The sequence below is a fragment of the Anopheles arabiensis genome, chromosome 2 (genome assembly GCF_016920715.1).
Source record: "Anopheles arabiensis isolate DONGOLA chromosome 2, AaraD3, whole genome shotgun sequence".
In the NCBI taxonomy this organism is placed as follows: domain Eukaryota; kingdom Metazoa; phylum Arthropoda; class Insecta; order Diptera; family Culicidae; genus Anopheles; species Anopheles arabiensis.
The window spans coordinates 8,329,259-8,350,120 of record NC_053517.1 but is presented as its reverse complement, the minus strand read 5'-3'; the positions used below and the strand labels follow the sequence as shown (position 1 = coordinate 8,350,120).

The 20,862-nt window shown below is 49.0% G+C and overlaps 3 protein-coding genes across 13 annotated transcripts in view; 1 reads left to right on the top strand and 2 right to left on the bottom strand.

The window, feature by feature from the left end:
- Positions 1 to 9,316, bottom strand: part of LOC120896382 (regulating synaptic membrane exocytosis protein 2) — a 52,271-nt gene extending 42,955 nt beyond the window's left edge. For 4 of the 11 annotated variants that reach the window (XM_040300436.1, XM_040300441.1, XM_040300443.1 and 1 more), the window contains exons 1-3: positions 9,025 to 9,310; positions 3,314 to 4,063; positions 520 to 1,887 (exon numbers count right to left, since the gene is read on the bottom strand). In XM_040300436.1, the coding sequence (XP_040156370.1) occupies positions 520 to 629 (110 nt within the window). In that variant the 5' untranslated portion in view covers positions 630 to 1,887; positions 3,314 to 4,063; positions 9,025 to 9,310. Of the gene's footprint in view, positions 1 to 519; positions 1,888 to 3,313; positions 4,064 to 6,950; positions 6,969 to 8,972 lie in introns of those variants that run through there. The other 7 variants (XM_040300445.1, XM_040300447.1, XM_040300440.1 and 4 more) reach the window with 5 other exon arrangements.
- Positions 9,317 to 10,919: 1,603 nt separating this feature from the next.
- Positions 10,920 to 15,662, bottom strand: LOC120893798 (exostosin-3). Its single transcript, XM_040295908.1, has 2 exons — positions 12,652 to 15,662; positions 10,920 to 11,999 (listed from the first exon to the last, which is right to left on the bottom strand). The coding sequence occupies exons 1-2, from the start codon at positions 15,412 to 15,414 to the stop codon at positions 11,895 to 11,897; spliced, it is 2,868 nt and encodes a 955-aa protein (XP_040151842.1). The 5' UTR covers positions 15,415 to 15,662; the 3' UTR covers positions 10,920 to 11,894.
- Positions 15,663 to 15,678: 16 nt separating this feature from the next.
- Positions 15,679 to 20,615, top strand: LOC120896543. Its single transcript, XM_040300733.1, has 8 exons — positions 15,679 to 16,672; positions 16,765 to 16,940; positions 17,018 to 18,009; positions 18,115 to 18,129; positions 18,188 to 18,773; positions 18,815 to 19,308; positions 19,746 to 20,146; positions 20,236 to 20,615. The coding sequence occupies exons 1-8, from the start codon at positions 16,533 to 16,535 to the stop codon at positions 20,522 to 20,524; spliced, it is 3,093 nt and encodes a 1,030-aa protein (XP_040156667.1). The 5' UTR covers positions 15,679 to 16,532; the 3' UTR covers positions 20,525 to 20,615.
- The last annotated feature ends 247 nt before the right edge of the window (positions 20,616 to 20,862 follow it).

Sequence of the window (20,862 nt, the reverse complement as noted above, 5' to 3'; positions counted from 1 at the left end):
ACCACTCCTATTCTTAGATTTGTTATCGTAGCAAAAAAAACGATACATTTTCCGCCTTCCGCACGGGATGCGTTATTGATTCGCACCACATGTCTGGTGCCTTTTTGTGCATTAAAATTGCAAAGTAATTAAATGCGTTCATGATACAACGCAAGAACCTGAGGCCGGTGCATGAATAATTGAGTTTTAAATTTGTTTTTACGTGATTGTGTCATGTTTTTTCTCACTTCACAATACTGTGCCCGCATAGGAATGGTGAGTATTTTTTGTTTACTTAAACAGATTGGAACGTCAGCTACTCGTTTGATTGTATATCGATTACAAATCACATGCCCGACAGCATGCAAAGCGACCAGAGCCGAACACCGAAGCGTACCGCATGTGATTATTTATTTATTTATTTTTAACCTTCCAAGCGGTGGTAATTTGAAATTAATTGCAGTACTTTATAACTGTCGTGTGTGTGTGTGTTTTTTTTTAATTTTACTAACTGCATAAGATTCGCCCCATCCGTCTTACCGCATAATCTCGTTCTCCCGTTCCTCCTCCTGCTTTTGGCGCATCATCACTCCCTCGATGATGGCCCGTTCCTCCTGCGTTAGGTGCGACAGATCGGGCATGTCGTCCATTTTGCTCTCCGGTTGATGCTAATGCACCTTTTGATCTGTGAACTGTGAAACTGTATCCTGTTTTTTTTCTCTCTCTCTCTCGATTTGTCACACTGTCCCCGCTCGTCACTCTTCACAAAACACCAAACCACTGTAGCCTGAGGTACGAAAACATCGATTCACACCTTGTTTATTGATAAACCGGCCACCTGGCAGGCTGCAGAATGGCCAGTTTGTCTTGCAAATGGAACTACACTGCTTCTACGCCTCACTATCGGTACACGCTTGTATCACAAACGACACTTGCTGCAAATCAATATTTCACTTTCATCTGATTGATCTTTATGTCACATTTCAACCGTTTTTCTTACATTCGATGGTGAAACTGGGGTTTTATATGTGTTTTTTCCTGTTTCTTGCGAACAACACTACCTACACTGAGATATGCACTGTGTATATTGGCTTAGTGTATGTGTTTTGTGCACTGTAGCAGTGTTTTGTGGTTTGCATTGGAACTTCCGCACTTTTTGCATACGTTTTTTGCACGACACTGTATCTGCACTCTCCACTCACTGGTTCGGTCACACTGATCTCGCTTAAATATTCATTGTTGTTCAAACTTTACAATTTCACGCACTGGTTTCACAACACCACCGACAACCCCCGTCAACACTTTTTCTTCTTACGAAACAGATCGGCAAACGATGGCTCGTCAATTGCGCGACCCATACCGTTCGGCCAGTATTGATGCCGGTTCGTCACTTGCGGCTCGCCGCTTGCATCGAGTTCACTGCTGCAGCGATAGTGGATCGCGATCGTTCCCACTCGGCAGCACAATCTTCCGGCAGCACACCATGCTCGGTCCGGGCGCACTGGGCTCACTGACAGGCCATGATGGCTAGAACCGTCGTCGTCGTTATCGTCACCGTTGGCTACACTGGAGAATCGAATGTCGCGGTTGGTTTGGGTGAACATCTTCTCAGCACAACGTCACCGGAGGATGTGGGTTGCTGTCGCTGCGGGTAGTGCCAGTTGATGAGGATGCTGCTGCTGCTACTGCTGCTGCTACTGCGCAGCCCACCAACCGATAACAATCGCTTGCCGTCTAACGCAAAGGCCAGCGATGGAAGCTGTGGCGTGTTGCCAAGTCGGCACCACCGACCTACCAACGGCTCAAGACGTATGATGCATGGTTAGCTGTACACTGTGCTGGGTTGACTGGGTTGGTTCGTTGGCTTTCATTATGAATGGATCGAATACTGCTTTGTTAGTGTAGCGGCTGAATGGGGGAGGTGAATGGGATGAAACAAAGCAATCGATTATTAGGTTGTGTTGATGCGGTGATTATTGAGAGATTTTATTGGTTAGGGAAGCTAGAAACTAATTACTGTTTTACTCTTAACAACAAGGCGCAAAAAGATTGAATAGATCATGAAATACCAAGCGTCTCCATTCACTTCATAAAAGACCAGGCGTCTCCTTCAGGCTTTCGTTTGGTCCTGAATGCTTCTGATTGATACAAACAATGCTAATACTGATCTAAAATTTCAATAACAGCTCCAAAGAAGTACACAATCTGTTTCAAATAGTGGAAAGAAGCAGGTTAAAGCACATCTATTTTGAAACAGTATCTGGTCTGTATTTCTACGCTAAATGGCAACATTTTTTAGACCATTCTTACAGGCAAACGAGATCATTGATTCTCGGCTCGGCCGTTGTTACGCGAGCCGTACGTCACGAGCTTATCTTGCATGTACGTAACGATGCGAACGCTCGCACACAATCGCCCCTCTGCTCACTAGTGTAATAATATGCGTGAGTTACTGAAACTCTAACACAAAATCTAACTTCGCCCTATCCAAGTGATAAATTCGTGCTGCTGTTCGTATTAACCAACAACACTCAACGCTCAGAGGCTCTCTACACTCACGGTTTTATTCGTGAGTGTCATACAACGATAAATAACAATAGAGAAGACGAAGAAAAAAAGAGAACAACACGCCGACCGAAAACCCTTGCTAGCTTTCCCATCATTTAGTGCACTGTCAGCTTTCTTCTCGCATCGCTCTCACCCACCTTTCACCCCTCTCTCTCTCTCTCTCTCTCTCTCTCTCTCTCTCTCTCTCGCTCTCTTTTTGATTCTATTTCTCTTTTTCAAAGCCTCCCGCACCCGACGCCTACCTTCCCCCTGTTCGTTTGGCTGGTTGAAGTGTTTTCGCTTAGTTTTTTTTTTTTGTTGGCCGCAAATGGAAAGTCAATTTTCATTATCGGCGCATGCTCCGATGAACTGTGAAAAATGTGAAAGAGCGTGAAAGAGCACACTACAAGCTCGGCTGAGCAGCCAGCACTCAACTATGGTGCGGGGCGGATAGAAAGCAACTAATCGGTGAGTGCCACTTGCATTTTCGGTGAAATATTTCAGTGAGCTTTGCAAGCGCTCATGCCACACATAAACACTCACGTCGATTAAAAGTGAGATGAGATGGTGCGACTCACTATCAGTCGGAACAAACGTTGCACTTGCTTTACTTTGTATTATTAAACATGCTATAATTTTCTAAAATTTGTTTTAATTTTAAGGGTATTTTGTTCCTCAATTTCACGTGGTATTTGGTTAGTGAACAATGCTGCTAACTATAAAGCAGGTAATGGTTAAACACACTACACTAATACAGCCTTCTGCACAAAACCCCAGCTCTGCTTACCTTCACTACTGTTCGCTGCACTTTGACGCCTTACGGAGGATAAAGCTTTGATATGGTTTCCATTTTTTCCTTGCGAAATCACACTTCTTTTTGCCACCCAATGCTGACCGCTCGTGCATGATCCTTAGCCCTTGAGCTTTACATAGTATCGACCACTTTCGTTGTACCACAAATGCACTAAACCCATTGTACCTTGAACTTGCACTTTGACCGCTCAATGTATTGTTTTACTTCATCGTTTCTACTCATTTTTGATATTCCTGCGAATTTCGGATCCTAGCATATGTGTGTTTAGATGCATTAGTGCAGCTTTGCACACTCCCACTGTATGATGCACTGCAAGGGAATGGGTAATCGATGGATGGATTTTTACAATTTCCATCTCATTAACAGACAGATTAGTCGATGCAATGACGACGGCGGCGACGGTTGCAGCAGCAGCAGTTGCAATCAATGATTCGATCAGTCAGCACGCACTCGTCGTCGTCAGCCATCTCGCCATGGGGCAGAGTACGGGATTCACTCACTTCACACACCGATTAGCACAGCGCATTCACATTCACACACACAGCACCAACACTACCATCGCAGAAGGAAACTGCACCAGCTGGCGCTCCTTTGTTTGGCGACACACACAGAATGGCGATATGGAGAAACTGGAGTCTGTATTTCACGTACACTTTTTTGTTGCGAAAAATGCGTTTCACTGCTGAATTACACCGACGTCGACGCTACTACGGATGCATTTGCCTGTATAGACGTAGACGTAAGAACGCAAAGGGTTAGATATTGCTTGATTGGGCACAAAAGAAGACAAAGGCATTTTGATAGTATGAAAAGAAATGATCTGCTCAACACTCCCAAACCAAAAAAGGTACAATCGGAGGTCAGACCAATCGAACATATGGAGGAAGAAATGCGTCAGTCTCCCTAACATCACACATTGATACGAACGATACAAAGGGACGGCACCAAGAGACAATTCTAAAATTACAAATAGTTAACAACCTTATCACCATTAGTTACTATTAAACTATTCACCCGTTAGCACAAGATGCAACACCAACAGTAAACTCACGATTAGTTTTCATCAAAGAAACACTTCCACCACACTGAACTGAACGCAAAGTGCCAATCCCGCAAATGCACTTTATAATACACCGTCCTGGGTTGGACTCGGGAGATGAGCTGTTAATCGCTTGAAAGAAGAACACACACTTACACACACACACACACACACACTGTCTATTCGTTGTCAAAGGCCAACTGATTCACGCTGGCTCACACCATCATCCGTACGGCCGTACATCTCACACGCCAGTGAGAAGTGGTGAAAAGATTTCACCGCTTTCACCCACCACTACCAGCGTCTACTACGGCTGTGTTGGGTCCGTTGCTACAGAGCCCACCTTTTGTGCATGAGAATGCACAAATCAAAGCACTGATTAGCTTCGTTGTAGTTCGGTTGAAATGTAAATGTGTATGATTTGCAAACACTCCCAGTGGTCCAACACTTCGTGGCCGTGGCTGCTTCTGCACCACACCACACTCCATCAAGTCCTTCCGTTGCGTTTGTTATCGCTCACTTCCTGCGTTGCGTGAGCGTTAACGACTGATAACAGGCTAATACTAATACTAAGGCGAAGCAACTAGATGATGGATATTTGTGTCTCTGTTGTTGCTGTTGTTGCTGCGGGAAATCAGTTTTCATCCGATTTCGTAAGCAAAGCAAACAGGGCCTCGTGTCTGCCATACTGTCCGTGTGGTCCCGGTTTATGTGTGTGTGTGTGTTTGGGGTGGGAAATAGCGCTTCACAGTAACACGGGCGATTTACGATCGACAGCCCTCTCCCCATATGTGTGTGTGTGTGTGTGAGATAGTGGTAACGCTAGTATTGGTGGCAACTTTAAGCATTCAACTACGAAAGCGTCGCTCCGCACCCGCCCCAGCTCCTCCGCTGCTGCAACTGCGGCAGCCAGAGCAGTGAGGACAGTGAGCTGGTAGCTGTAGGCGTAGGGCATAATAATTGCTTCACGAGCGTTCCTGCGAACGTCACGGCGGCGGCGTCGTCCACCGCGTGGGTGGCGGCCGCCCGTTTCGGTCGGGGTCGGGTGTTTGTTGTGCGCGTGTGTAGTTAACCGCTGCGTTCCGCCTCCCCCCCTGCACCCGGCGTTGGCCGGCCATGCCATGGACTGGCAGGCTGTACGGTGCGGGCAGAAACGGTGCGGCGGCGCTCTGTGATAATAGGCTGCAGGCCGCAGAGCTAGAGCAAGAGTGCCGACCATCCAGCCCCAAAATGACGGGGAAAGGTTGAAGGCTAGCGTCTAGGAGCTTAGGTGTAGTGCCACAGTGGATGGGGACCATTTTTTTGTTTTTATTCTTTCGCGTAGCTGAGGACGATTGTTTGGAGGGGTTGGATGAGGAATTGGTGCGAAAGGGAGGGCAGGAGAGGGTGTCGTTTTTTACCATGTTTGGAAAGTGGTTTGGCGTATGCGTTTCGCTCCCTGCTCCCTACCAGCTTGACAATGAAGATAACGCTGCCAAACGGTCGTTTGGGGTCACCAACACCGTTAATGCTGCGGGGGGAAGCGTACGCGTACGTCATTGTGAAGTGAAGGAGGGGGAGGTGGAGTGGCCGGGGAGTCACTGCGTTCGAATGTCGAGCTACAGTGTGGAATATAGGTCAAAAGTCCAAAATTGTTGGGAAAATTTTCAAGTTTTCAATACAATCAAAATGGGTTAATAACTAGTTTTGGTAAAACGGTCGTTACACTGTTGGATGGAACTAAGTACCTTCTGCTCCTAAGCACTATCCCCTGCTTTTTGTCCCTTTTGTGGATGTTAAAATGGTTCTTTTTTATCTTTTTTAATTCTTTGTTTGCTTGCCAGCAAGATTTGAAACAAATTCGATTAGAAGGATCATACATTGACGCCTTTTTATGTCGATACACACAAACACACACACACACACTACGAGCGCCTTAGATCGATCCTTAAACTTCCTCTTAACCCACATCAATGCAACGAAAGGGGGGGGGGCGATAAAATCATACAACTTAAAGCACAACCCATCTGCGAATCGGGCAGTTGGGTTTGGTTTTGTTTGTTTTTTGACATTGGCAATGCCGTTCGCCAACACCGCCGTCAAGCCAAACGGCCTGCTGCTTCGGCAACTGTACACGCACAATAAAAATCAAACTTATACATTCGGATGGGGACTAGCGTGTCACATGATGCATATGTTTTCACGTTCACGTACGTAACAACACACAAAACCCTCAATTTATTGTCCCACATTCTACAGGGCAAAGCCCGGCGACCCTATGAAGAGGTGCTATCGATCTCCGATACAGGTATAAACATTGGCAGCCAGCCGACGGTTTTGATAACTCCAATGCGTGGTGGCTTGCGCCATCGCACAGACAGGTGGCTCCGGTGCTGGTATGCTACGATACACGGAATATGATTGAATTTGTTCGATCTCTCTCTCTGCCTCTCTATAACGGTGCGGTGGTACAATATGGTTGCAGTCTGGCAGGCGCTAGCGTACAACAAACGGGCAGACCGGACGAACGAGTCTGAATGGTGTGGAGCGTCCTCATGCCAGAGTGGTGAGTGGTGGTTAATCTATACTCACCTTGTCAACTATTAACCTGCTCTACCCTATTACACCCCATTATGAGCGATTTTCAACACACCACGCTATCTATCATATGGCTTTGCTGGCCTTCCTTCGTCCAGGCAACACTTCTGTATTTTTATCCCGAAGGCAACCACCATCACTATCGCTTGCTACGTTTTCGACGGCAAACGTGGATGTTGCAGGATGGTGGCACAGGACCGGACACTAACGTGACACTAATTCCATCCCTAAGTGATTTTTCTTCATTTAAAACACACACACACACACACACAGATCGTCGTGTTCAAACAAGGAGCTGCCAGGCAGCAACAGAGAAAGGACATACGAGCTATCTCGGCATTGCATCGTACACTCCCTCTCACCCAGCCCGCCCCGTGTTGCATGGCGAGGGATAGATGGCGAGTATCCTGCGAGTGTGCGATACTACCACCACCACCACCACCACCACCACCAGCAGCTGCCAGCTTTCTATTGGCGGGCTATGGGCGGCCGGGAGAGCTCCGGGAGAGCAGCAGTGCGGGTTTGTCGTTCGCTCTCTCGCGCGCGCACACACACGCTGCTCCTTCACCACAGGACACACAGGGATGATGAGCGTGTAGCAGAGGGAATTGCAACAATGGAAAAGAAAATTCACACACACACACACACACACTGAGATAGAGAGATGAAAGTTTTGCTCCGCGCTCTTTCGCTCTCTCTCGCTCTCACACACAGTGACAGGAACGCGCGCGCACACACAATCCACTAAACAGATAGCGCGAGCAGGGGGAGAAAGGCAGAAGAAAAACGAAAAAAGAAAGGAGGAAATGGCAGGGAGCGTTTGTGGAAGGAAAAGCTGCTTCCACTGCTGATATCCTTCCACACACACACACACGCACATGCACACACATATTGAGAGTTTTTTTTTCTGTTCACACAATATTTTCCACCAGTTTTGCCCGTATGTTTTCTTTCCATTTCTTGGTAGTTTTTTTTTCCTTCTCATCCACGAAAAACCCTCCCTTCTCCCGCTGGGGGCGCTTCTGGGCAGGGTTCGTTATGGAGGTGCCTCCAGGTGCGGGTTACTGCAGCACCGCTTGGCACGAATTTGTGAAGGTGAGCTAGATTTTTCTGTCCCAAGCGAAGACAGGACGGTCGGACGGTGCTGCAAATGAAGCGTTTTTCCCCCCACCGCCTTGGGCAAGCATGTGCAGGGAGGGAGGCAGGCTGGCAGGCAGGCAGGAGCAATCTGTTGGACACCTCCTCTCTGGCACACCCGGGGCCCAGGGTTGTGGGGAAGGGGGCGGGGTGGCTTTTCGGGTTGGCAAGATGGCATATGCACTGGGTCACTTCAGCAAACCACTTGGTGTTGTGGGAGGCCGGGGGGGGGGATTGCAGCAGAAGGGTTTTTCAAATTTTCACTTCACTTATCACTTTTTGCCTTAGCCTCCTTCCTCCAAGCTAACCTTCCTCTCTCCCGGGTAAGCAGTAAGCTGCAGTTCCCTGCAGGATCTGTGTGCGTGTACGTGAGTGTGTGTGTGTGTGTGCGTGTAGGCTCTCTATATGTGTGTGTGGATGTGAGTTTGCAAAATTGCTCCAAATTCCAGAACAACCAGGAAACACCACATCACATGCTGCCCTTTTCCTGTCCCCATCGTTTTTCTTCCCTCCCCCTCCCACCCCCCAATTCTGTTTTTTCTTCACTGGGTCCGGGGGAGGATTTTTCACATTTATTTTAAACACACACACACACACTGTGGTTCGGGTGAAAACAGATATCTATGGCCAGTCCAAACAGCCCCTCTCCCCCTCACTGTCACTATGATCGACCTCCTGCCTCTCCCCGCAGTCACCGATCTCACTCTAGATTATCTTACCGAGCAGGCACACATACGCACACACACACACAATCAAGCACACGCGGAGGGATTGTGGGAGTCATTGTTTCGTGTGTGTGTGTGTGTACCCCTCTCCCTTGCAGAAGATTACAGGGAGTGGAAGAGATTAGAAAGAAACACAATTGAAAAAAACACATACACACACACGCACACCCGCACAATTGGTGAATTGGAACAGTTGCACAAGGTACCAGAACGCAAGGAACACTGGAGCGCTGAAACACTGGAGCCTCCCAAAAAAGGGCCAAACCCGCTTGGCAAACGGGTTTCGCCTTCCGTTTCCGATTCCGCCCGTAACGGGGTCCGGGATTTGTGACGGCTGCGACGAGCGTAGTGGAAAATCCGCCTGTGTGCCCGTGTGTGGTGCACGCACACCGCGAGAAGCTCGAGGAGAAAAGCGATTTGGCCTGTACGCTGGTCGCTACTGATGGCTGGATCGCCCCAAATTGGTTTCACCCGAAAAAATTTTCACCACCAAGACGAGAGAGAGAGAACGGGTGAGAGAGCGAGAGAGCCACACAAATTTCGAGACTTCTTTTGTGTGTGCGAGCCTTGCTGCTCCTATAAAATACAATCACGCGGCGCTCTCTCTCTCGTTCAGCTCTCTTCAATTGCCAAATCTCATCGTGGAGGGCAAATCTGGTCTGATGTGTGAGGGGGTATGAGCGATGAGCAGCAGCAGTTGAAAGTTTCAAAATGGACAGTTTCATAGAAGGTGGTGTGTTTTAAGGTTTGCATTGAAAGAAGTGGAAACGAAGCGATAATATGAGGATAAAAATAATATGATATTACAGTTAACAATATGATAGTGATCAGTTTCCAATGTTAGCAGCATTATTCAACACTCACGACGTGTTTTTCAACCCCTGTCATATACGTTTAACAGTTGCGTTAGTGAAAAACATGTGGCGAACGTTCAATAATACTGTTCTGATTGGTAACTGATGTAGAAGACAGTATACAGTCAGAATGCAACAGTTGAACGCTTTTTAATTGAACGCTCGATAGTTGGCTGATAGTTCAATTAAAAATCATGCGTTTGTATGAGAAAAACCGGTTTTTGAAAAATTAACAAAAATCTTATGGGCATGCCGAGAAAAATTTGATAAATTTTTTGTATGGAAAAACGTGCCAACTAAAAAGCACATATTCAATAGTTGGCAGGGAATCGAAGTTCAACCAGTGAGTTTAGACTATATAACTTGTGAAATTTAATAGTAAAATAATGAAATCTCTTACGAATCGTAAAATTCATATAATTTGCTACTGAAAATGCCTAATGTGTGCAAAAAAAAACATACAGGGATTTCCAAGACACTCTAATATGTGAACAGCATTATTCACTGCTTGCAAGATGTTTTTCAACAGCAGTCACGTGGTGTATTTGCATCACAATAACATTTCAATTCTTCCGCATGATTTTCAACACATTACAAAGAACTGTCGAACTAAGTCCAGCTTGAAACGCGTTGAAAATTAGGTGGAAGAAGTGATATAGGGTTTACGAAGTCAATTTCGAATATCAACAATATATTTCATTTCTTGCGAGACGATTTTCAACAACTGTAAATGTTGTATTCGCATCACAAATATTTTCCAGCTATTTTGCAAGACACTCAACGCATCACTAGCTGGACTGACTTTGACAGTTCTTTGTAATGCGTTGAAAATCATGCGGAAGAATTGAAATTTTATTGTGATGCAATTACAACATTTAACAGCTGTTGGAAAACATCTCGCAAGCAATGCAAAATATTGTTGACATTCAAAATTGACTTGGAAAACCCTGTAAGGTATGCAAAATACGTTAATTCTCTATTTTTCATCAGATGTTCACAAATGTATTACAAAATAGAAATTGTCAAAGAAGCACCTATGAATCAAACTTTTCGCCAAATATTTTCCCACCTTTCCCACTGTCCGTGTCAGTGAGATGAGCACTACTGCTCGAATGTAAAACGGTGAGAAAGCTAACCGACTTTCCTTTTCTTTTCTTTTTTAAACGGGAGCATTTTACTTACCTCATGCTGCAATACGTTTCTCAAGAAAATCATGCATCAGAAAAGAAAATGCATCTTACACGATGTGTCTTACAGTATACGTGTCAATTTATATTAGTCTTTTTTTCCGTGCCGATTACAAAGATTACAATCTCAGACGAGTGTACACGCGGCGAGATAAAACCTAATAATCATTCTACCTTTTAAAGCTGCACAAAAGTCCCTAAAAACCTAAAACATCCTCCCTTCGGACTAGGACTAACGCGCCAGTAAAACACTTTAATCGCTAAAACAACTGGGAAAGTGCACAGAACGTCCAACTAAACGGGACTAAAATGTAATTCAAACTCCCGTGTTATCGCTTCCCCTCGCGCAACGCAATTTAATTTACAACCCATTAACTATCAATGTCACGTGCAGTGTTGCTTTACGATACACAAATGTTGCTTGCTGTAACCTTTTGTATTAACTGGTATGCTTACGGCGGTGCTGCTACTGTTGCCTTCATTAGAATCTAGCTGGTTATGAAATATGTTACACCAATCTAGCGAATGGCGCCTGTCGTTCTCATTCGCGCATTCTATCTCAGTCGTAGTGCTGGTTTGAAAAAAAGAATCCAACCGGACGATTGCTTCGTTTAAAACATGCCATTTTGTTCGCCTAACCTAATCTCTATTGCTAATACACGCTTACGAGCTACTCCAACGAGCAGGGTGTGTTCATTGGTAGTGGAAATGATGCTTGCTGTGCAACAACTACTGTACCGTTGTCCTTTTCTCCACCTTTAGTACAGCACACCAGTGCCTGGTTGCAACACACAAGCTAAACATCCTCCTTATGGCATCCCCATTTTTACCACGATCACGTGATCGCGTACTTCTACATTTAGTGCATATACGGTGACTATTGATATTTGCTAGCAGTAACTGTGTCGGTTTCGTGTTGTAGGAAAGTTCCATCTCAGCTCAGCTCCCAGGTGCAGGCGGTCGTCCGGTCTGGTCGCGCTTTGGTACCGCCTGCCACCAACGGACGGAACAAACGGTGATTTCAATAGCGGGCAATTAGATAAATTTAAAGCATTTCTGTTTGTCGTGTGGTATTCGCGTTTTGAACAGGATCGAATCGGCCCGGTACTGGGTGTTAAGTAAGGGCGTGTACCCAAACACCTGAAGAGAAAAAGAGAAGAGCACGCGTGAGAAGGGTTTGAGCAGTGGGGAACCGATCAATGTAGGCCGGAGCGAGCAGTGTGCGCACACTTTCGCACACTATCTAAATCGAAGCAAGCATTGAAGTAAGCGGATGCCATTTTAACGTAGACAGAGCGGTACAGGATGAAGCACCAACACAAACGTAAACCATACAAGAGGCAAACAAATTTGAAAAGGAAACGAACTAAACACACCAAAAAACATACAAAGTTTCCTAATGAAGATGATGATGTCGTATTGGTCGGCGTGTTTGATCGCAACTTCAACCAAATATATCCGAAGAAGGAGAAGAACACTGTCTCCGAGGACAATGCGACATCCAAGCAAATTGAGAAGGAAGCCGTCGGAGACACTGCTGCTGTTGAAAGGAATCAACCAAAACTGATCGTTGACGTTGACGACCATGATACTCCGGAAGTGAATGGGAAGGAAACTATGCAGCATCAAGAAGCCTCTTCTATTGGCCAGTGTCCGGGTAATGATAGCAAATGGTATGCAAAGCTTTTAAACAACTGTACCCCGTCCACCTCGCGATGGTCGCCAAGTCCGGAAAGAGCGTTTTATGATTTCTACTCCTGATAGGCCAATAAATAAAAACAATGCACCTTACCTTCGTAAAGAAGTTGATGCACTTGTGCCGCTCCTGGAAGTGGGTATCGTCCTCGCTGAGCGACACCGGACAGCCGGGGCACCGGAACGTCCAGCGGGAGGTAACCTTCACCGGGGGTTTGCGCGTGACGTGCGACACCAGAAAGTTCATCGCAATGTCCTCGCAGTTCATGTACTCGTCCACCTTGTCCCGGATCGCCTGGGGCAGCGTGTACGTGTACAGGTACGTGTAGTACTTGTGGATGAAGGCGGCCCCGGTCAGCACCATGCTCAGCTCGCAGCTGTAGTTCGAGTTGTAGTTCCACGAGTCGAGCGAGTTCACGTCCCACGCATGGAACCGGCCCGGGAAGCCAACCACCCGGTCGCGGTGCTCCCGCCACACGCGAAACCCGAACAGTATCTCGTCGTGGCGCAGGTGCGCATCGTCATCGACCGACAGGACCGCCTCGGTTTCGATCGCATCGAACGGTAGGAAGCGATTGTTGAGCGAGTTGCGTGGTGCGCGAACGACGTGCACCGGCACGCCAATGTCCGGCCAGCGTAGATCCTCCAGTGGCGGTTTCGGGGAGTTCCACACGACAATCACCTTGTGCAGGTAGGGCAGTCCGTACAGGCGGCTCAGCGAATCCATCAGCACCTGCTCGCGCTCGTACGTCAGTATGACGATGGTGAACTGTTCGCGGGGATAGTTGCCGCCGAGCGATTCGCCGAACTCTTTGCCCGTGCCGCCCGCACCTTTCCCGATCGGCCGGAAGCCCATGTGGGAGCCGATGAACTTCGCGTCGGACGGCAGCACCGGATCGAAGGGAAGCTGCGGGTACAGTGCGAACGGGTCGGCCCAATCGTTCCACATTTCGCGCGACTGCACCAGGGTGGCGGTGTAGTTCCTGCGGAACGCCGGACTCGGGTACGGTGGTTCGATCGGACCGAGCGATTCCTCCGGCTCGGTATCGATGACGGGGTCGGATTTGAGCGGGACGAACGATGAATTGAACACGCTGTGCGCAATCACTGACGGTATCGGTTTCGGGGGAATTCCGAGCCGGCTGCGCAGGCTGGCCACGATCGTATCAACCGTGGACTGAACCGAGCTAAGGTAGCGCTCCCACACCAACCGACCCTGGCGGCGCATCGTCAGCAAATCGGCATCGGGGATGGCACGCAGCAGAAAGTGTAGCTCGGTTATACGGGCCTTGGGCAGGGATATCACCACCCGTCGCCAGTCGATCGTTTCAGCGTACGGAAGCTGCACCTGATCGCCGCCCAGTACCAGCGGAATCGCTCCAGCCCGCAGTGCCTCGTACAGCCGTGCCTGCAGCAACGTGGAACTCGTACTTCCTCCGCCCGGTGCCAGCAGCAGCGCAAAGGTCGATTCTTTCAGCACCGATTTGCGCGAATTGTCCGTCCCACAGAGCGACCAGTCACGCAATCCCGACGGTGCGCGTTGCTCCGTCGCCGGGACACACTCAAACTGCAGCATGAAGTAGTCCTGCGTCCTGCCCGAAGACATCTCCTTCAGATGCTCGATGATAAACTCATCCACCGTGTCGCTCTCGGTGTCGTCCGTCCCGCGCGGCCCAACCATCGAACCGTTCTGGCCCAACAGCTCGCCCTGGAAGCTGAGCAGATACTTGCGGCGGGCTGGCAGCATCGGAGCGCACTCCTGCCACACGTCCCCGCCCGGTGGGCCCAGAATGGGCGGTGCGATCAGATCGAAGCCGACGCGGAACTGGCTTTCCTCGAAGCTCGACTGCACCAGCATGGCCCGGCCCGTATCCATCGCCTGGCCCTGCAGCATATTACCCGCCCCCGGGCCAACTTCGCGGCGGGCAAAGTTCAACAGCACATGGTTCCGCCCATCGCCTCCCCAGTACGGCAGGAGCCGTAGGCGGGTGACGTTCAAACTGGAAAAATTGGGCGCGCCCGACCCATCCGCAGCTCCCTGCGGTGCAACGTAGCGGTTTTGCACCTCATGCTCGGACAGTGCCTCTCCGACGAGTACGAGAAATACGCACGCCTTTTTCGGATCCGTTGTGAGATGCGCATTGTAGCCGAGCGTTTGCTTGATCGTGGTCTTCAGGAACCCATCGATATCGTACCCTGCGCTAACGATCGACGTCGTATCGGGGTCGTACAGGTACACCGGAAAGCCGGACGTTAGACTGCAGCGCGAGTGATCGAAACAGGTGCTCATTTTACACGACCGGCTGTGGGTGGCATCGATCGGGCGCATCTGCGCCGGTAGCGTGTCGGAAAAGAGTGCCCGCGGAAGGGCCAGCTCCGGTGTGTTGCGCAGAACGGCTTCGCGCTGGGCTACCTGCGCTTGCTCGACGGATATCTTCAACCGATCCAGCTCCGTCTGCTGGCGGGCCAGCTCTTGCTTGAGCTCATCGATCTTCTGATTGTACAGCCCGATGTCCGACTGTAGCTTCTGGCGGCGCGATTCAAGATCACGCAGCTCCAGCGAAACCGTCCCCTTCATGCGCAGCATCTCGTCGATGCGCAGCTTCAGATCGGCCGCCTTCAGGGGGCTCACATCCTCAAACGTGAACAGCTGCGAGCGCGTCCGGTGGATGTCGCTGTGCTGGACGTTCGATTCCTCGTGCACGAGCAGGTTGTAAAAGACGAAGGGCAGCGACAGCAGGCAAAACACCACAATCAGCACCACCCGGTACAGCTTCATGTGCTTGAGCCAGTGGCATACGGCACCGCCGGTACTGGATGGACCGCCTCCATTGCCACCGAGCGAATCGTACCCGGTCATGGTGGAGCGGGTGGGAATGTACGGTGTTCCTTGTGGTCCAGTTATCGCATGGTTCACTGCGTTCAAGTTAGTCGTTGGCAACGGCCAAGGGTTCGGGCGTCGTTCGCGATAGCGTGCGATTTGAGGGCAGCCCAGAGAAGGGTCCGCTAGTAGAATTAACTTTGCACAACAACGTCTATAATGATAACAATTGTGAAAAACATAAGTATACGTTTTCCCCCAAGTGATTCGCACAATTCGATACGAGGAGGATTTTGTTTTTCTCGTTGACAGTTGGTCGAGTGTTGACAAATAATGGACAGTAGAACTCGTTCATCAAATACATTATTGGAGTAAATTAAAATAATCGATAAACTAAGTAGAATATCGTTCAGGATATTCATACAAAAATGCAAATTTTCTGGAGAAAATTATTTGCTTAAATTTATCCAACTCCGTAGATTTACATAGAACAAAAATTTAAATTAAATTTTATTTACAGTAGAGGACTTCTGGGATTTTGGTTTTGAATTGTCATCCAGGCCATTGTTCTAGTGTAATTTTGAATTTTCCGTACGATATTCCTCTGTTGATTTGCTGTTCCGGAATTTATAAGTAGTTTATAGGTAATTTATACATTTTTAAATTAAAAAAAATGTTAACAAATGTTTATAACAAAATTATTGCTAACAAATGCAATATTTTTCATTGAAATTTTCAACCAGTATCAATGGCGATGACCGCACAGCGACCGTTGGTGCAACGGCCTTTTCACAGTTGACTGACGGTTCGAAATCAAACTGTTTGTCAACGGGTACAAAATAAACCGCACTTTTTCGTTCTCGGCCGGTTTGCCCTTTCTACAGCCGTCCGTTCAGCTGCCCCGTATTTCGCATTGTTTGTTTCGTTCGTTCGGTTCATTGTTGGGCACGCTGAACATACAACCAGCAAGCAATGGTTGCTGGTTTTCCGATGTTCGTTCGTGCTACGTTTGCTATGCCGCAGAGTCCCTGCGGTGAGAAGTGAAGCCTACGCCTACAATAGGAGGTACTTTTCCGTGCGACATCTCCGGAGTGGTTGTACATAGAGGGGGGAAAAGGGAAGTGGTGCAAACTTTAATCCCTGCGCGTTTTTGTACGATGACGGAAGTGGAGGAGTCCACCAAGGTACGATTGGATCAAGACATTGCCAGCAGGCTGCAGAATGAACATCCGGAACAGTTCGTTACGTTGGTTCGGATGCACCTGTCGTTCGAACTGGATCTTCACACCGATACGGAGTGAGTAGGCGGGTGAAGAGGGAAAAGAAGAGGGAGGGAGAGAGCGATGTGCTGTGTTGTCCTTTTATGCTAACGCTTGTTACCAATCACAGAAACGATCCAGCCGAACTAGATAAGCAGAAGCTGAAGAAATGGAAAGGATTTCACAAGAAAGCGAAAGGCTGCACGTCAGCCAAAGCGACTTCGCCGGAAACGGCCAAGGCGGCGCTTACGAAGGCCAACATTGAAGATCTGAAGCATCTGATCGCATTCCTGGAGCAGGAAGAAAGTGAGTAGTTGTGCGGCCCCATTTGCAGGCGTTCTTGTATATTAATCCCACGGTTTCATTGATTGGTCCACTGTTAGACATCTCCCAGGAAGGGATATTCCGCAAAACGGGTTCATTGGCGCGGCAGAATGAGCTGAAAAGTTTGCTGCTGCAAGGCAATGTGTTGCCGCTCGATGGGGCCGGCTATACGGCACACGATTGTGCCAGTGTGCTGAAAAGCTTCCTGGCCGACCTGCCCGAACCACTGCTGACCGAGCTGTACTACCCGGCCTACTGCCAGGTGGCCGATCTGTACCACTCGAAGGAAGCGGCTCAACCGGCACGGAACGAGGATCGGCTGCTGAATGCGCTTCAGCTGCTGTTGCTCCTGCTGCCGGAAGAAAACAACATTCTGCTGCGCCACATTATCGAGCTGCTGCATCGTACGATTCAGCACGAGGCGACCAACAAGATGTCGGCCGTAAATTTGGCCACCCTGTTCACGCCGCACCTGATCTGTCCGCGCAAGCAATCGCCCGAAGCGCTGCACACGACGGCCCAGCACATGTCGGGCATAGTGGGTTTCATGATCAAAACCGGCCCCCGGTTGTTTCACATCCCACCGAAGCTGGCCACCGACATACGGGCGTACTTTGTGGATCAACGGCGCCGCAAAACCATGTCCCCGGAGCACATCCTGAACGAATCGACCACCTCGGACTCGGTGGCCAACACCGTGTACACGTTTGTCGATCGGGAAAAGACGGCCGAAGCGTTGGAGATGAACTCGACCGACACGGCACTGGCGCAGCTGTATGCGCACATCCAGAGCTTACCCGAGTCGTCCAAGAAGAAGAAGCTGGTGAGCAAGTTTAACCGCCAGAATGGGTATGGCACGCCGCTGCAGGTGTTGCTCCGGGAAAAGAATGGTTCCGGCACGGGTAGTGCCGGGCTGGCCAGCGGTGGAGGGCTGAAGTATCCACGCTCGATTAGCGATTCGATCAAGCGCCATATCTTTCACAAATCGCTCATGTCGAGAACACCGAAACGAGGCACGATCAGTGGCAGTCAAACGCCAACTACTTTCCAGGTAAGTAAACGCAACGGTTTTTTGGTTTGATCGCCCTTTTCTTTGTGGCACCGTCCGTGTCAAACGCCAACTACTTTCCAGGTAACCACCAACCCTTACCTATAGACTCCAAACGCAACGGTTTTTTTGGTTTGAAAGCCGTGTTTGTTTCCGTGTTTTGCGTTGCTCCTTTCTTTCGTTTGGCTCGATGTCGTCATCATCGGGCACGGGAAACGCAAAGCCGGCCGGTTCGCTGACACGCACGATCAGTTCGGAAAGTGGCAGCAGCACCTCGAGCTCTACCTCCTCAACCCATCATGACGTGTCAAAGCCGGAAGCACTGAAACGGCGATCTTCCGGAGAGATAGGAGCGGAAGAAGGACAGCGTAGTACCAGCGGAGGGGCAGATGTTAATTCCTCCTCGGAGCGCAAACGAAGCAGGGTTGAGGAACGTTCGGATCGGGAGCAAACGGGACGGTCCAAACCGGGACTGGTGGTGCGCTTCGGTGCCGAGACGGTGGCCGGTTGTGATGTGCTGGAGGACAACGAACCTCCTCCTCCCGAGGACGATGAGGACTTTGTAGAGCAGGAGGATGACGATATCGGTGACAGTGGCAGCGAGCCCGTGGACGAGTTTTCAAACGATGAACTGCTGGCGAACGACGAGGCAGTGACGGAGGAGGAGGAGGAAGAGGACGAAGGCGACGAGGAGGATGTGTTTGAGGACTGTGAACGGATACTGAGCGATACCGAGGAGGAGCGGTACGGTTCAGCCGGGCTGCAACGCACTCGCATCGCTCCGACCGAACCTTCGCTATCGGATAAGGTCATGTAATAAACCTGGACAATAAGCACGATGCGAAGGATAGCTGCTGGCAAATACTGCGCGGCGGTCTAGGGGCCACGCAAATGGACGGCAAAAGTCAACCAACCACACCGGGCGGCGGTAGTGGAGGAGGTGGTGGTGGTACCGCAGCGGGAAGTTCCACCAAGCAACGCATGAACATAAACTTCTTCAAGAACAAGCTCATCAAGGGCGTCTCGATGGGCAATTTGCGCTTTCCGTTCGGCAACGATGCTAGCAAGGCAAGCAAAAAGAACAACAGCCGACCGGTGGAACCGTTGGTTCGGTCGAGAGACGCTAAAAAACTGAACACCACCGCACGTGAGAGTAGTTTGGCGGACAGTGTCTTTCTTCCTACGCTCCGATCTTCCATCGTGCCCAGCACCACGTTCGCGACCACGAGCGTGGCGAGCGTGGCGAACGATGACAATTCAAACGAATTGCCTGGCTCGGTGCACGGGACGAATTGGGCGGCAGCGAACTAACGCACGCGGCCCGGCCGATGCGCAACTCAAATGAACCAACGGATGCCCAAAGCGATGCAGGTGTGTATTTCTCCTTCCGGCCTGGTATTGTTCCGGACGATTCTATAAGTACGCCGCGGTGTATGGTTTGTTTTCGATCTTGTTCAAACTAAAATTCAACATAATCCGCCACACTTACACGCTTACCTGTATGCTTATTAATGTGCGCTTCTTGTATTGATTGGTGACGGTTTTATTTAACTTGGCTTGAAGCTTACCTTTCTCTATCTGTAACTACTTTTGCATAAGAATTATTTATTGATTTTTTTATTGTATTGTATTCACCAAAAATAAGCTTCTCGATTGGCAAAAGATCGAGATCGATTGGATGTTTCCCATTCCCCCGTTACGAATCCTTTTAATTGCTTACACTAATCCCTTCTTCCCAGGAATCGATCATGACCCCACGGTCCCGCAAGCGATGCTACTGCGTGTTGGCAAACGCAGAAGCTTACAGCAGTTTTTCCAGCCTGAAAGAGGAAGACGAAGAAGTGGATCTCGAACCGGCGGTACCAGTCGGCAGCTTGCTGCATGGAGCTAGCGACGGCACACCATCATCATCCCACACGCGTTACGATCGTGGCCTGAAGCAGCTCATCAACGACACGGGTCTACCACCGATCGGTAATGACGTGGGGCTTCCACCGATATCGAACCATTTTCCTTCTAAAGGTAACATAGCCTCCGGTTGCATGGTTGTTCATGGTGATGGTGATGGTGGTGGTGGTTTTGTTGTTGGTGGTGCCGCGGAACGAACCCATGAGTCGCGCGCTCTGGCGAGTCCCTTTCGGTAAGGGTATTAGTAATTACGATGATTCTGCTCGCAATGCTGCTTTCCGGATCCGGTTCCATAACATTCTGCTTCCCCCTTTTTTGCAGACATTACCTGCTCAGTCGCGGTGTGATGCCGGCCGAAAGTCCGGCCGACCTATCATTCGCCAGCCTGCCGGATGATTTCGTCGAATCGTCGTCGGGAGAAATTTTGGACCGGCTGAGTGAGTCGAAAATGAGCGAAAGCTTGCTGTACTGCTTGAATGGTAATGAACCAAAGGACAAGGAACTGGCAACAAATGCCTCAACGGCGACAGCAGTAGCAGCAGTAACAGCAGTGCCAAATCAACGATTTCCTGAACTGAACAGTTCCGAGCTGGATGAAACGGCACTGTAAGAGAGGGAATCAGATTTCCTCTATGCTCTACGGAACCACAAACATGACCACTTGTAGACCCGCAGCGAGTAACAGTAAATCAAAATTTAAACACTTTTCTCTCATAATTACGTTGAGGTGAGAGTGAGACAATGGAAGGGCAAGGGTTGCTCTTCTTGATTTACCCATTACAATTAATGAAATAGTAGCAAGGCGTAATGTGTTAGGTGCCTTTAGTTATCTCTAGCATATCATGAATTCTACGTATGATACTCAGACCTCCCCAGCGACATCCCATACTTCTACAGTATAGACGGATTGATACAGCACAAATTGAAAAGAATTGTATCAACTACTTT

Excerpts from the sequence above, each read along its gene's own strand:
- LOC120893798 (XM_040295908.1), bottom strand. The coding sequence starts at position 15,414 with ATGACCGGGTACGATTCGCTCGGTGGCAATGGAGGCGGTCCATCCAGT. Across the intron at positions 12,000-12,651 it reads GCATCAACTTCTTTACGAAG|GTGTTTGGGTACACGCCCTT; the intron begins GTAAGGTGCATT and ends TTTTCTCTTCAG.
- LOC120896543 (XM_040300733.1), top strand. The coding sequence starts at position 16,533 with ATGACGGAAGTGGAGGAGTCCACCAAGGTACGATTGGATCAAGACATT. Across the intron at positions 16,673-16,764 it reads GATCTTCACACCGATACGGA|AAACGATCCAGCCGAACTAG; the intron begins GTGAGTAGGCGG and ends TACCAATCACAG. Across the intron at positions 16,941-17,017 it reads ATTCCTGGAGCAGGAAGAAA|ACATCTCCCAGGAAGGGATA; the intron begins GTGAGTAGTTGT and ends GTCCACTGTTAG.